Genomic DNA, 17,196 nt, shown 5'->3' with positions numbered 1-17,196 from the left:
TTGTAAAGTCACCTTAATTAATCGTGATACCGCGAGCCTTAAAATTTAAACATGCCTTCTGAACGATTTTTAATGGAAACGGAAGTTCCAGCACAGAAGAGAGTATCGCGCATACTTTCTCGCGTTTTATGCTTTGATATTGATGGAGGTTAGGAAGGGACGCGATAGTATTGGTTAACGCTACCTATGCGTTCGTTGCTCACCAAGAACAAAATCACCCGAAAATATCGTACACTTTCCAGCAATGTAGAAGGACAAAGAACGATTCCAACCGCGATTTGTCGAAATATATGTACGTTTCAAGCGTGATCGTCCCCATCTAGCGGAAAAATACCGCTGGTGTACCGATATTCCATTGCAAGTGGAATATTCCTGGCGGAAAGAAAAGTCGTACCATCGTTCATCCGCGCTGTCACGTAGAACGGCAAGCTCTTATTCTACAGACATTTCTCTTCCTCTTTCTCTATACGCGTATGTCCTCTAACTCCTTTTATCCTCCACAAGAAATACATTCTCTACCGCCATGAAACACCAACAAGCCACGTGAAGAACAAAGAGGAGCGGTGTACAAACCATGGTGGTCGCGTTAGTATCGAACGACAAGGATATTCGCGCTCGAAATCACTGGGAGGACTGGCAACACTTCCGCTTGGGTTCCAACGGTGCAAACAATCCTCGGACAAGCGATATACCTTGGGGAAGCGGATTTCACCGGTAATCTCAATGTGGAGAAGAATGTTTGGGACGAAAGATATTATGGAATAACAGTTGATCGAATAGTATTATTATATTTAGTATGGTTTGCTGTCATGCAATGGGGTGGCTGCTGGATAAAGTTTCTGTTATATAGGGTGATAGGAGCTGTACGTTCCATAGGGTTATATTCCACGGTATTTGACGATTTTTAAATAAAATAAAAACGGAGCTATCGAAGTTTCTTTTCGCAATTCGCGGAATAATTAATTAAATTATATTAACCATAAGACCATTGTGTAATTTGAATGTCGTCGAGCTATTTTTCTCCTAAAATTTCTCTCTAAACCTGATCGTTTGCCAAAGTCAGTGACTGACTCAACCACTTTTCCAGCCCCCATAACCACCCAGATCGGTAAATAAACGATCGGTAAATACACGAAAACCGTATCTGTCCAGCTTTCCCGAGCCGGAAACGTCTCCGCGCGTCGACGGAAGCGACACCGAGAAACCCCGGAACGATTCGGACCTCGTTCCATCCCGGAGAAGAGTACAGTTGGTGCAAGGAATATAGCAGAATAAAAAAGAAAGAGATATGATATAATATAATATAATAAATTAAAGCTTCGAGTACCGATACCTACTGATATGTCCAGATGGCAAAGTCACTAACAGTAAAAATAAGTACGTCCTATTTTGAAAATTGCATCAACGAAAGATAGTCTTTTATATTATAAACCAAGCAAATCTACGCTTCTTTCGCTGATCCATTATCTAACCACGAACAGTATCGTTAAAACAAAGTACTGATTTTAACATCGAGATACTGGCTTTTTCTTTCAGATTTTCTTTAAAAGAACAGTTAAATATATCCACGAGTCGGTTCATAACTTATTCGAATACTAAAATCATGGAAGTGATAATAATATCGGTTTCACCAACTACGCTCACGCCACGCATCCCTATGAATTCACATGGGAGGATCAAACACGTGAATGACATGATACAAACGAGGAGATACAGAGAAGCAGACTGGGGTCTCGTTTGGGGGACCTGCTGACAAACGTGCAAATTGCTCGAAGAAACACACCGGTCTCTTTATGACGAGGCATTGTGTAAAAGCGCGGGAAAAAACCATGTAGAACAGACTGGAGTAGGAAACGTGGATGACCGGTGGTGCGTGTTCACGGCGGGTAGGAAAGACCCACGGAAAAAGAGGAGGGTGATGGGTAGACAGCACGGAAGGTAGAAAACACGTCGGTAGGGAAAAGGTGAAAGGGAAAAAAAAGGGGAGGAAAAAGAGAAAGAAGACTATGGTGGCGCAATGGAACGAGTTGGAGAACGAAATGAATGGAGGGAGAAGAGAAGATAGAGGTGGCCGGAAACGGCGGAACGCAACGTGGTAAAGGAGAAGGGGTTGCAGGAAGAGGATGGAGGAGAAAAAGGGTGGATAGAGGTTCGGACGAAGTTGGAGAGATAGATCTCGCGTGGCGAAGGTACAGTGCTTCGTAAAAGTATTTGTACACTTATCACAGAACACCTGATGTACCTATTGTGCGTTTTGCATTACAAATTTTGAAGTTTTATTAGCACCGTGATGATCATATTGGTCAAATTTGGAACCACTCTTGTAATTTCTATACATTGCACATATTTATTGCACACACACGTTCAACAAAAATTTAGCACACAACACGAATATCTTACGTATCTAATAAGCGAAATATCAGACTTGCTGTGAATGTTACCAGTGTCGTTCCAGTACTAATAAAATTTCAAAATGTTTTGTGCAACACGTAGTAATAATAATAATAATAATATCTATATACGATTTAGATAAATGTTGAAATACTTTCGTGAACCACTGTATACTAGTATGGATATAGTATGGATATAGTAGGTAGTCGTCGGTGGGACAGAGTGATGCATGGCTATGGGGTCGGTCGCTTCACCGCGAAATGTCGGCGCCGAGCAGCCGCCCCGCGTTGCTTGCTTGCCTTTTACATACTCCACGCGGCTCCTCTTGGCCTTCCTGCAACCCTACCACCTATACTCTATTTCCTACTCCTTCCCGTTGCTTTCCTCTCGTGTCTCTCCTCTTGCACGCAGTTCTCCTATCACTTTGTTTGCCTTTCGTACGCCGCGTTACCTTTCAGTTCCAACCATCCCCGCGCAAGTGTATATCGATCGAACGCGGAAACGACGGATGCAACGGTACCCTGTTCTCTCTTTGCTTTCGTTCGGGGAACCAGTCCTTTCAGGATGATTTTACGTCCAGCGGGAATTTTCGAATTAAGCGAAGATCGATAGCGACGATGTTGTGGAAGATTAGCGCAATTTCTATTATCCGTACGTGGTTTACTTTTACAAATTCGCTCGCTGTAATCAGAAGTTTTACAGTGTATTGGTTTGGCAACTAAGTGATTGCGGATTTTATCACTAGGTGGTATGACAAAATCCGCAATCACTTAATTGCCAACCCAATAGAATTTAATTTTTGAAAATCGCATAAATGTGCTACGTTAAATATAAGAAAATATGTCGATTCTTTGGTGAATAAATGAAGAATTGAAATTTGATGAATAAGTTATAATTATATTAGAGTTTGCTATTTTATCAGATGGACGAGTTGATGGCGAAAGAGAAAAAAAAGACGAGTAATTTATTTGGAGAAGAAGTGGCTGAACGACACGGTTCGTGCGTCTTCAACCTTTCCTACCTTTCGTAAAGTCGTTAGATCGTGTGTACCATGCGAGTCAACCTCCCAAGATTTTTCTTCGTTACGTCAGCGACTGACCCTCCGCGCGAAATTGAGTTTCCTCGGGGCGCACGGCAGCCGGATGGGAGTGTCCCTCTCAATTGCTTCTCCACGGGAAGTTTTCGAACAATTTGGTTGCACAAAGAATAGGGAACGCTTTGAACCTTGCTCGAATTTAAGGCTTTCCTTCGTCCAAACGATTTAATCGGAAAAAACACCAACTACTTATGACATACAAAAGTTAAGTGTTGACGAAAAATCTAAATGATCGTAAATAAAAAAAAAAAGAGAGAGAAAAGTATTTATAAGTATTCTAAATACCAGGGTCGATAACAATTTGCACGGACATCGCGTAAGCTAAAATATCGATGTATTTACCAATTGCTAAAGCTTCGTTAGGTATATCGATAACATACATTATAATCATTAATATGGTTAAAGTCGATATATAGTTAGAAACAAAAAGAATAAATAAAAAAACGCGTAATAAAATACTTCGTATTATATAAAATAGCAAGAATTTTGGAAATTAATCTGGCAATAAATTGCAGAGTAACACCCGTGAAAACTTACGAAGCAAAACTCGCGACAACTTTCAAAGCGGCGCGCTGTACTTGTTTTAACTAAAGCGAAACGATATCGTACGATAACCAGAAACGCATTCGCGACAAGGACCGACGTGAAACGAGAACGAGACAGCGTTTAACGGAGAGACTTCCATTACGTTCGGCGAACTTGCACTCGGGGCAAACAGGTTGCACTGGGATTTCCGTGTTTGCGTCGATGCAAATGCCCCAACCTCTCTCTTCCTTTCGTACTTCGAAACAACCTTCGAGGGTTGCCGTCACCGTATCACTTTGTTTGTCTTAGCTCGAAGCTTTGATACACTCACCGGTAGGTGAACCTGTGACCGCGCATGCGCACGCGCCGTTGCCTCCACAGCTCCTTATCTCGAACGGTGCGGATAAGCGTCTTATTGTTCTCGCTAGAGCTTCATAGTTTTGAACGTGCAATAAAAAGACACGTATGTACAAAGGCAGCGTGTAACTTGTATTACAAATAGAAAGCAAATTTCACGCTCTTAATTACGTAAAAACAAAGATAGGAATTTTACGGACGAAATTAAATATATCTACGAATCTGTCGTTAAAATAATAAGCTACCTCGCGATTCAAAATACATGGTCGTAGGACTACAATGGAAGCGAGAAGATTACGGAGAGGAATCTTTTATCTTGAAATATCTCTGGAAAATATTATTAATAACGTAAGTGGGTTAGCAAATATACGTGGAACAGTGGATTTCTATTTGCGAAACACTATCAGATACGATTAAGTTGGCAGATTGTAGTTGGCGCTGTATTGGAGGAAGAAAGCGGCAGATTTAAATTCTACGGCGCGGCAAACTTGAAAGTCGAAACTCTTTCCACGCCTTCGTCGATACCGAACTCGCCAACTTCGCGTAAGTTTAGCTGGAATTTTTTCTCCTCGGTAGTTTCACTTTATAGTTGCTTTTTTTCGCCAACGTCTCTTTGCTTTTTACGTCGAGATAGTAACTCGTGAAAATTAAACGACGTGTTTTTAAGATATTCGATTAAATAGTTCCAATTCGTACTTTGACTTGCTTCGAATTTCCTTTCTTTTTTTCTTTCTGCGAATTCTTAGAAATTTTACGTGAAAGCTTCCACGTACGCTTTCTTAGGATTTCCTTAGAATTGTATCGACTGTACACAGACAAACCTGTACTACTGTAGCTTTCGTTATTTCATGTCATGCAATTTACACAGCAACAATTTGCTTAAACGTAACGCGTATGCGAGTAATTAACAGTAACGATGATTCCAATGGGACTTAGAAGCAACGGTACATTAGCAACTAGTCACGGCACGTTAAACCTTATGGAAATGGTTCTGGGCGGGTTCCAAAAACTACATCCACGCTTTTGCCAAAAAAGGAATAAGAACTTTTGGGAGCAAACTCGATCCAGATTAGAGAGTTTTGTGTGTCTCCGCAGAGACATCATTTTATTCTATGGAATAGTAAATTATCGAAGGATGATTGAACGTCACTTTATAAACACCGAATCAAGTTTTACCGCTACGATGGTATAAAATAAGAAAAGATACAAAACTAAGAATAAGAAAGTAGAGCATATGATTTAAAAATATATTGTTATTAATACGTTACAGCTTTCTCCCTTCGTTTCGTATTATGTTTCAGGGATAAGCCTCTGAACCTATTTCAAGATAACGGTGAAATTTATGTATCTAAAGCTAGAAGAGAGACCATAAAGAATAATTAGGAAAAGACGGAAAAGTGATGTGCGTAATGCGGCAATTCAATTAATATAATTGGCCATTTCGATTACGATCGATACAGCTAATGGCCGTTGGTGCTGCCCCTAATTAATATTCGCTTTTAATTACGTCCACGTTTCTGAAATGACCGCTCACGCGTCGCCGAATACTTCCGGTATCCGTTGCGCGTTTTCCGAGATGCATCCGCCACTCGAAAGCTACGATCGTCAGGAGATTCGACGACAATCGGTCCATGGTGTGTTAACTTAACGCCAAATGTCCCATGAACAAATTATTTATCTATAAAATCATAGCACTCGTCTTTCCACTAAATTTCTCAAATTTACAAACACTTTGACGAATCCGTCGATTTTCTCTTTTAGCATATCCAAATGGAACGAAGAAAACGAATGGAAAACGAAGAAACGGAAGATCCAAGTAGCCGCTAATCGAACGATAACACTAAATCGAGCGAATATTGCACAGGTATCGATGACCTTTTCCGTCGTTTCGGGTGGAAAAGGTATGGCGCAATAACGCCGCCTCCGAGCCCCCGTTCAAAGGGGGCATATATCCCTTTCAACCGTCAAACCCTCGCAAACCCCTGTGCAGACCGTTAGTTGCAAGTTTTCCGTTTCGAATCAGCGCATTCTCATCGAACACGAATCGATTTCGAAACGTTCTCGAGTGCCAGCTTGTCATTAACCCCGTTCTTCGGGCGTGAACCTCCGAAACGAGCCACAATTCCATCGTGCGAGCACCTACTATATTGGCCCGCAAGCAGACTCGCGAAGCCATCCCCCATTCCCCGTTTAACCCTCGCCTCGTATACCTACCAAACCCCTTCTTCAACCCTTTTCCACCCTTCTTCCATATATCGCGTTCTTCCACTTTCTCCCTGTTGCTATAAGCTGAGATATCTGGCCGCAGAATTTTTGGAATTTCCTCGATAACGGAATAACTAACGACGCATGAAAAATAGGTTTCAGGGGAAGAACTTTTAATACGAGACGCGTATCTTATTTCTTTTACTTTTTTATTTTACAGAGAATGATCGACTACGTGTTCTTATTAAAAGAGGTTCGATCTCTTTAATATCGAGTATCAAAAGCCAGAGTATCAAGCACGAGATACAACGGACGATTCAATTTCACGGCGAAAAATCGGAACGGTTTATTATCGAGACTGAACCCAGTTGGAAACGATAAAAGTCGCCGGAGAAATCAACTTTCCAATAAATAGAGAATTCACTCGTAACTGGTGCGGGTCACCTGGGTTTTCGTTTGCACTTGCTCAACAACCGCGGTCATCTACTGCAAGAAACGACCGAGTATTGGACACAATTATACTTATTGCCAAGCACGAGTCATTGAATTTCAACTATCCGTTATTCCAACAAAATTACTTCCGACCAACTTTAAATACTCTTGGCAACGAATATATAGAATATCATAATTCAGAGTAAATTCGTGTAACATTGGAAGCACTTAAAAATAAAAAATAAGACGTATCTACAGTTAGTGGGATTTGAAAAAGTTCAAAACAAAAGATCACATTGGTAAATTAAAATTATAGTTGGTAATAATATTAGTATACGATAAAGAAATCAAAATGTAAATGAAATTCTTTGTCTGTGTATCCATAATGGAATGTTAGGAGCGTGGAAAGTTAAATTTCTGCAACTAAGAGATTTTTATTGTGAATTTAATAAAGAAGCGAGAAAACACGAAAGCAATATCTGAAATTCTGTAAGTAGTAGATGTCAGTGAATAATACATCGCGTACTTCCGAGGAAACGTTCGCCTATACACAAAAGCTTATTCTCCGATAAAATATCTAATACTTTAAGAATTTCAATATTCTCTACACTTTAAGCGTTTTGGTAAAAATATTTCCCGCTCATCCTCACGGTATTCGAATCATCTGCTTGAATATTTCAGATATCTGGATCCGGTAACCGGATCGCGTGACACAATATCGAACTTGAATTTGCGCGGGGTATCATTATACGCGCGGATTCACGTACTCACTTTCGTTTTTATTAAATAAACTCGCACGTGTATTACCAAAATCTCTTTCGACGTGCATACGTTTTAAGCCTGTTGTTAATCCTCAAATAAACTACGTGTACCTCCAATAAACCATTCGATTATTTGTTAACCAGTTGACGTAACCACGGCATTAAAAATTGATAAAGTCGTATCAACTTTGAATCTCTGCGACCTCCTCCTTTTCGCGATCATACGATTTTACATAAAAGATATAACTTAGAAAAAACGAAGCTGGCACCCCGCTGGGGGTAGCCACCCACATGCTATATTTTTTTTTTATTTTATTTTATTTTTTCTTCACTAACAAGATATAACGCTTTACCAAATGTCCACAAGGACAAATTGTAAAATAACCAAAATAAAATAAAAAAAAATACGATTTTCGTAGATAACTTAAGATATATCGAGTTGGCACCTAAATGATTGCGGACTTTGCCAATACCACCTAATGAAAAAACCTAACCTCAATCACCTAGTTGCTAACCCACTAGACAGATCGAATAGGACATGCGGTGTAATTTTATAAAATCAGTTGTGAAAAAAAAAAATAGCACAGGCAGAAATGCAAAAATCTACTAAATGTACGATCCTAAATTAAATTCTTGGTCTCTATATCCATAATTTTATTGTATAACTCGTAGCGTTCGTCAGCGCCGAATCTCGATAACCGCAACAATAATAGCACGCACATTATCGTCGATCGGTCGTGGCATTTTCGCGCTATAATTGCACCATCCCGAGCAACTGAGAACGCGTAAATACACCGGCAAGCGTAAATGAAGCTCTCCGGATCGGTACGATTGTTCCCCCGTCGTAAATCGAAAACGGTGATTAAACTCGATATTTGTCGACTCGCGATTCGTGCACCGACAACAGCCGGTTAAAAGCCTGCCTTTTATTCGACTTTGCCAACGATCAACCTATATATTTTGTAGAGACAACAGCGACGTTAGAAATCTCGAAACCGATAGCTTCTTTCGTTCGCGTTCAAACGTATGGTTGTTGGTACGTGTATCGCCAGGAGAACGTAAACGACAGTGTTCGAGACTGTAATGGTCAGTTATATTCCGATAGAATAGATACAACGTTTTAAAACGATAGAAGCAGCTTTCATTGGACTCGAACCACGAAGAAGAGTTGGACCAATTTGTTCCGATGAGCTACGGTATAGCGAATTATTGCGAGAACAGTGTATTTGTTATTATCAGCATAGCCGGAAAATTTAATCTTTATTTCGTTCGAAACACGTTCCACCAGTTTGTTGCTATGAGACTTACCGTGTAATAATCGCAGCGATACATATTGCGCATCGATAGTATCGGAATTTGATCTGGAAGTGGCTGTAACTTTATCCGCTATAAATATCGTGTATATAGCTGCGAATTTCTATGTGTTTCGATCGACGAAACGTAATCTCTTTGTGAAAACGTTCGAAAATACCAAAGGAATTAGAGGGCAAATAGTCGATAACTATCGTTCAAATCAACTTAACAAGAGAATAATCTTATCGGTCATGAAATTCTAATTCTACTCAACAGGTAAGCAAAGCTATAGATAAACGGAAGAAATTATTTGGATAACCGACGCGTGAATTATTCGTTGATTCTTTGTAAATTTTGTATTTTTAAGAATTATTCGAACACGGTCGAGTTATGTCACTTTATCCTGGTGTTTTATCGCGTACTCTGTTTGCCAAGTATAGGGAACGTGTATAGCGTTTCACGTTTCGTTAACCCGTACATATTTCGTTATTTTCACGAGAGGTTACTGAAAGTGATCACGGGATATTTTTATTTCATTTTCCGAATTTTTATTCGTTTAGGTACGTTGAAAATGTCGCTCGATTCCGATACCGTAAACGCATACTGCCTGTTCCATGCTATTTCCAAACCATCGAATGAAATTAGTTACACTGATTTCATCGGAATCGTTGCGGTGGAAAACTGGCTGTAACTCGGTAACGACACACAACTTGCTAACATATATCTTACATTCTTCGCGATTGTCAACCGATAAATTCCTCCACCAAATGCGATTCGTTGTTATCGTTAGATTTTCACATTCTTTTTCCCCAAAAAATTAGCGATATCCCATTTATGATATCCTACAGAAGAAGTATGGATCTACGAGTTTAACCAAATCCTACGTTCATACACGAAAGCTCAATTTTTCCTGGGACACAAATTTTGCTGTTTTGTAACTCGGTAAGGACACACAACTTGCTAACATATATCTTACATTCTTCGCGATTGTCAACCGACGAATTCCTCCACCAAATGCGATTCGTTGTTATCGTTAGATTTTCACATTCTTTTTCCTAAAAAATTAGCGATATCCCATTTACGATATTCTACAGGAGTATGGATCTACAAGTTTAACCAAATCCTACGTTCACGCACGAAAAAGCTCAATTCTTCCTGGGACACAAATTTTGCTACATTACGTACCGAAGGATTCCGAGGAAAGCGGAAGACAGGTCAAGAAATGAAATGAAACGAAATGAAAGAAAATAAACGAAAACCTGGAAAGAATCGTACGCAATTGTTCTATTTCAGAAAATTATTCTATAGCATCCAAATATTTCCTCGTGCGTGAAATACATCAAAATCTCCCACTAACCAACCACTGACAAGGAAATAAAACAAAACAAAAAAAAAAAAAAAAGAAAATGAAAATCACTAAGAAAAGTGCTAGCACAGATTTTCTATCAACCGAAATAGTTATCCACCTGTAACGAAAATTGCCAGGAAACAAGCAGCGAAAAGTTCATCGAATCGTCCGGTCGCACATACACGTACGTAATACATCGCAGCACGGTAAAATGATAATGACACGGATAACTCTTACCGGACGTGGCGTCGCGGCAGCGGCGGCGGCACGGGGCTGTGAAAGTTCTCCATCATCGAGTAGGAGTCGCGCTCGGCCGCGGACTTATGCTCGAGCGCCTCCAGATGGTCGAGTCGCAGCAGCTCCGGCTCGCGAGGTGAGTGCAGTTCACAATGGGCGACGTGAAGCAACGGCCTCAGCGACGAACCGCCTTCGCATCGTTGCTGCCGCGAAGGCGGCCTCGCCACCTGTCTGTCTACACCATCCGACGCGTGTTGCTCGTCACCCCACACCTCGAACTCCCCCGCCGCGGAGTAATCGCCGAATCCACCGTTACCCTTCACCGTTGCACCCTTTTTCGAACGATCGTCGACGAGTACGGGCCACGGGGAGCCCCGTTGCTCCTCCTTGCCCTCTGCTACTCGTCTATCCTCCTGTTTCCTCTTGTATTTCACCAGGTACTGTCGTTTACGGTTCGAGAGCGACAACGACAGGCTGCCTCGGCGACCGGAGCAGCGACGGCCCGTCAGATTTCCGGCGGACGCGCCGCGGTCCGCATACAGGTCCTTCCACGAGCGGGTCAGCGTATCTTTTTCACCTACCGGACCTCAGCATGTCACGTTTCTAAAGCCACGATTCAGTGGTAGCTTTTGTTCGCTGATTATCGACGGAGGCTGTTGCTTCGACGGTCGTTCCGTTAAGACAGACACATTCTATGGTTGTGGTCTCGTTTTCGTGACTGGCCGCCGGCTACAGATCGGGTTAACGTGTACGCAAACTTCCTTATCGATCTGTCAACGCCAACGAGAAAGTTGAACTCCCGCGCTACGTTAGATGAGAGAGAGAAAGAGACAAAGTGGGTGATACCGATCTCTGGCCCGCCGTCGATCGTTGCCTCGCCGTAGATTGTATTTGTTCGATGTAAGGAACGATACGTCGAACGGGAGACAAGATGGACGAGGATATCGTTAGATGATGTTTGGTGGACGGTTAAAGTTTCTTGACGTGGGTTGGTCACTTTTGGGAAGAACGATAGATAGATGCTTGCAAGGTTCGATGACTCGACGTGTATTCCTTTCACTGCACTCCGCGAGCGAAACACTTGACGAGCTCGATGCTCTAACACTGGACACTTTTTCTTCACCAATTCCAAGATCGTAGACAGTGTCGTATTATGTTTCCTTCGAGCAAGAAGTATAGCCAGCGGGGTCCCCTCAGCGGCACATCACTAGAGACGAACGATCCCGATGACAGAAGCAGTTCCCTTCCAACGACGAACAGCGAACGTACGTAACGGATACTCTCGTCACGGAAGAACTAATTGGGTCAGGGGGGTTGAGAACTGCACGCAAATCCGTACCGGTGGAGCGTGAGCAGCGTGCCCCGAAGGTCCCAGGGGTGCGAGCGAGGAAACTGTATCGTTGTGGACCAAATACTCGAGACGATTCCTCTGAACCAGTTCGGCAACTCGATTTTCCGACTTGGTACGATTATTCTTGGTAGTTGGAGAAACAAGTGGGAAAAACACTTGCAGGCACTTCGCGGAGAACGAAGCTTCGATAACGAATCCAGTCGAAGCGTGTTTGAACACGTCGCGAGATATGTATTCCGATCGCGTGCGATCCAGTCGTCTAAACGGTCTAAGGGATGATGCTCGTGTCACCGTTCAGCGTGTTCCCGTAGATACGACGGAGAGAGTGTACAGCGAGAGGTTACCGCACCACCGATCTACCGTGGTCGTCGACTCCCCTCTTAATCGCGTACCGTCAGTGAAAAACGATCTCGTCGTTCGAGAAAGAGAGAGCGCTCGAGGGTAACGTACACACTCGCGTCAACTGCGGATCAAAGACTGAAGGGCCACGGCGCCGCAACGCCCGGCACCGAGTGACACTGAGTGTCCCCACCACGCTGACGGTGACGCGCACGCGCGCCACGCGCTCCAGCGAACCCCTCTCCCACCAGTTGGCGGAGAAATCCCTGGAAGAGAACGCCGCCATGCGGGTGGTGCGCTCACTATTTGTTCTCGTGGTGTCGCGGCCGCCGTATCGCTACGACTGGCCGTGTCTACGCTTGTTTTGCGACGCGGATCCACCGGGGTGTCGATATCCGCGCAACTTCGTCGCTGTTGAAAAGTTTCGAGAGAGATTGCTCGTGGGACGAAGGCTGGAAAGTTCTGGGTTTTCTGTTTTTGTCGGTGGCGGTTGATTGGATATTTTTGATGGAAGGAAGGGGACGAGAGCCGGGGTGATTCGGTGGAATTGAAGAGGTGCGTGGGTAGTTCGGTATGGGATTACGGTGCGGTCGGGTATCAACAAGTTATGTAGAAGCGACGACGTGAAGCGGTCAAACGTGATGACGGTGCGTGTGCTGATTTTTATCGTGAATTGCGACCGTTGTGAAGATTTCGAGAGTTCTCCGATATAAAAAGGTGAAGCGAACCTCGTTTACGTCGAATGAAACAAACTTTGTCGTGCGTACTATCAACGTGGAACTTTCTAGTTAGCGGTAAAATTATTTTCAGATAGCGAATTTGGTGAATAAAAATTTGTTACGATTTATTCTATGGCCGTTATACTAGTGGATTGTAAAGGTTGAATAAAACGAGTTGGAAATTATTAAAATCCAAATGTCCTTTTTCCTCTGTGTGTAAAAATATACAGAATGATTCTTTAAACGTTACCAACGCTATGACAAAGATATAGCCACGATTTATTCTATCGTTGTTATTTTAATGGATTATAAAGGTTGAATAAAACGAGTTGGAAATTATTAAAATCCAAACGTCTTTCTTCCCTCTGCGTGTAAAAATGTACAGAATGATTCTTTAAATGTTACCAACGCTACGACGAAGATATAAATAGGAATTTTATCATATTCGAAATTAATAACGCGCGGTGTAACGCGGAAAAGGCTGCTTTCCCCATTGTGAATTTACTTGTTCCTTTGTTCCTTATATACGCGTTGTAGCACTGTAGACCGTTTTTCTTTCTTATTAGCTTCATTTTCAGTGTCGTATAATAGGTTATGTGCAACTTCCTTAGATGTCGCGATCTTCCTTTGATCCTCGCTGGTAAATGAAAGGAATTTTCGTCCGCAATTCATAGCGCCGGTAATATTGCCTTTTCTTTCTACAAGTATGGACGTATTTTCATAGCTTTTACCTTTATCGCGTTAGAATTATGGAATTATTACAGAGAGTAAAACAGAGTATTACAGAGTAGTGGAAAAGAAAAGATACTAACGAACATGGTGAATATCGAAAGGTTGCAGTCAATTGCAAAGTTCGGGAAACAAGTATCGTCGACGGTGCGAGTGATCCACGATAGCTTGGAACGCCGACTGAAATATGGGTATTACGGCGGAACGCGGGCGAGTAGAAAATGCCTAATGACTTAGTTGCCAGCTCGAGCGGGCCCGTCATGACTTAGTTTCCAAATTGGTGGACCCGTCATGGCTTAGTTTCCAGATTGATGGACCCGTCATGACTTAGTTTCCAAATAGGTGCACCCGTCATGACTTAGTTTCCAGATTGGGGGACCCGTCATGACTTAGTTTCCAGATTGGGGGACCCATCATGACTTAGTTTCCACATTGGTGGACCCGTCATGATTTAGTTTCGACATTGGGGGACCCGTCATTATTTAGTTTCGACATTGGGGGACCCGTCATTATTTAGTTTTCAAATTGGGGGACCCGACATGACTTAGTTTCCAGATTGGGGGACACGTCATGACTTAGTTTCCAGATTGGTGGACGCATCATGACTTAGTTTCCAAATTGGTGGACCCGTCATGACTTAGTTTCCAGATTAGTGGACCCGTCATGACTTAGTTTCCACATTGGGGGACACGTCATGACTTAGTTTCCACATTGGGGGACCCGACATGACTTAGTTTCCAAATTGGTGGACCCGTCATGACTTTGTTTCCAGATTGGGGGACCCGTCATGACTTAGTTTCCAAATTGGTGGACCCGTCATGACTTAGTTTCCAGATTGGGGGACCCGACATGACTTAGTTGCCAGATTGGTGGTCCCGTCATGACTTAATTGCCAGCGCATATTTCTTTCTGTACTTCGAATTTATTCGGCTTGTTGCGTTCGGTTGAGGCGATTGTTCGGACGAATATGCAGTCGTTTCTCTCGAGGCTCTGTCGATCGGTCTCTGCAAGATCGTAGGCGGCGGTGCTTCGATCTTCCAATCGTGGACTATCCTCTGATCACGGTGGTCGACGAGCTTTTGACGAGGTTAAACGTAACTGTTCGGTCAATCGTGTTTTCTTGTTCTCGAAGTTCCAATCTGGAGCAAATTCCTCCAAACATCGAATTTACTCATTACGTTTTCGAATCACGATGCCGATTCTGCGCAGATCGGGAAGAAAACCTGTGTTTTCTAACGGCGCGACATGACATTCGGTTGACATCGGAGACATTTAGTCCTATGTTACTTACGTGTGTTCACCCACCATAAAGAAGAGATTGTCGACCGCTAGATAGTTTTCACAGAGGGATTACGGCAAAGTGTTGTATAGTCACGTAAGTAATAAACGGACTCATTGCAGAATACTTTACAGCACTGGCTGAAATTGAAACGTTTCAACTGGAATTTTTCAGCGCTCGTTTCATAATCAGAAAATCCAGATTTTTATGTTTCGACAAATCGACTTGGAAATAAAAGGGAAGAGCAAAATTTGTCTAGAAGAATTTTTCTCTTGAGATACCTAACACCAGTTAATACTCTTGCTAGACTCTCGTTTTGAACTCTCCCTCACTAAACGCGCCCTTGGAAGATTCTATCCCTTCTGCATACACGCTCCGCTGTTTTTACGCTCGCATACTTTAGCATATTTCTAGGTTCAAAATAAAATATGCTTCTATATTATATTTTTAAATTCTTTCACTCGTTACAAGTTATGTACGAATTGCGATGAATTTATCACGGACTAATTTGGAAGCGAATTGCGAATCTACTAATTGTAATTTCGAATTCTACAACAACTAGAAATCTCTACCCTTATCCGTAGACTTGGCGTAACGCGCAGACTTTCAACTATTCGAAACATGGCAAGTGAAAACGAGGATGTGATGTAAACAAGCGAGCCGACATGTAAACAGCACCATCAGCGATCGTCTGAGACAACAGAACGTATAGACGAGCGTGCCTATCATATCTTCGTAAGAAATGCATCGTGCTGCAACCACCTAACCTTGCGTAACGACGTCCTTCCTGAACATCAGAGGTACAGACCATTTAATTGTTTCATCGTGAAACACGGTGTCTTGTTGTACGAGGTATTGTTCGAACGGAGAGATAACGCAAACGACAATAGAGGATAATAATAATCACGGTGGCAAACGTTAACGCGATATCTGAAGCATATTAATTGCAAGTGCAATGTACAATTAATAATATCTTGTTACAATTATCGGTCGATAAATGGATGAAGGGCGAATCGATATCGTTACAACATCATTTACTCGTGCCGTCGCTGGAAACAAAAGGCGAAACGTCCCGTGCTGATTGACTTCCGTCGCAACAATCCCCGCCTGAAATCGTAAAAATAATTGCTCCTTTCGCGTTAAATGTCCCGAGCAATTACGTCGTTCCGGGTAACGGTATTGCACGATAGATGTATATAGTATATATACAACGATTAGATGTCCGCGACAGTGTACGTGTATATCAGGAGATCTCTATTGATTCGAAAAATACGAGAATGTTATAGAGGGCGATGTTGTACCATTCGAACGGGTCAAAGATAGAGGAAATGGAGTTCACCTAAATATTCTTTTTCTACGTTTTATCGTTACAAAGATTAATTTGAATACAGAATCTTGGTTGAAATCCTTATTTATTTATCAAATTATATTCTTTCGAATCATTCCCTTTTAATTGTATTTGCAACAGTATATCTATATGTTTAAAAACGATAAAAGTATCTTGCTTATGAATATAATCTCGAATAAAAGTTTTTAAAATCTTATACATCGTCTTCTGATTTTTACTTTTCAAAAGTAATAGAAACAATTAACTATTCACTAACGAGAATAGCCAGTTAAGTAACTGGGACCAATTTCTCCAGCTCGACGATCAACAGTCACGTATCACCAGGCCACTCTATCTACCGCTAATTAAAACCTACCGCTCGTAAAATCGGCATTTCGACGATTCCCGTTCCGTCAAAGAACCCGGCTATGTACCGCCATCGTCAACTCGTCGTCGATTTAATCGCGTCGAAAGTCTGGCCCTCTCTGCATCGATTACACCACGCTCGAACGAGACCGCGAATTCCGTCGAGGAGAACTCGAATTTATAATTAAATACTCGATCGTTATTTCTCGTACGCTCGGTAACGTGCAGCCAGCCAGCCAGCGATCCTAGATCGCTGCTTTTTCCCCCACTCCACGTACTACATTTGTCCCCACTCCTTCCGACTGTATCTAGACATCTTTGCAGATGCGACGAGGGTTATAGAGATACTATTGACTCTCGAAGCTATTCCGACGAGAGCACGGCTCTCACGAGTCGTGCTCTCGCTCGCTGGGAAGTTTAATTATCCCCTTCGGTACATCC

At 42.3% G+C, this 17,196-nt stretch overlaps 1 protein-coding gene across 9 annotated transcripts in view; it reads right to left on the bottom strand.

Annotated features, from left to right (window-relative positions):
- LOC132908869 (teneurin-a) overlaps window positions 1–17,196 on the bottom strand; it is a 709,702-nt gene that overhangs the window by 101,344 nt on the left and 591,162 nt on the right. Inside the window, exon 1 of one of the 9 annotated variants that reach the window (XM_060963325.1) lies at window positions 10,646–12,488. The exons of the other annotated variants lie outside the window; for them this stretch is intronic. Within the exon in view, the coding sequence (XP_060819308.1) occupies window positions 10,646–10,701 (56 nt within the window). The 5' untranslated portion in view covers window positions 10,702–12,488. Of the gene's footprint in view, window positions 1–10,645; window positions 12,489–17,196 lie in introns of those variants that run through there. 9 annotated transcript variants of the gene reach the window in all.

The sequence above is a fragment of the Bombus pascuorum genome, chromosome 1 (assembly GCF_905332965.1).
Source record: "Bombus pascuorum chromosome 1, iyBomPasc1.1, whole genome shotgun sequence".
NCBI lineage: Eukaryota > Metazoa > Arthropoda > Insecta > Hymenoptera > Apidae > Bombus > Bombus pascuorum.
Note: the sequence above shows the minus strand (reverse complement) of the source record. Positions and strands in the feature narration are given on the sequence as shown.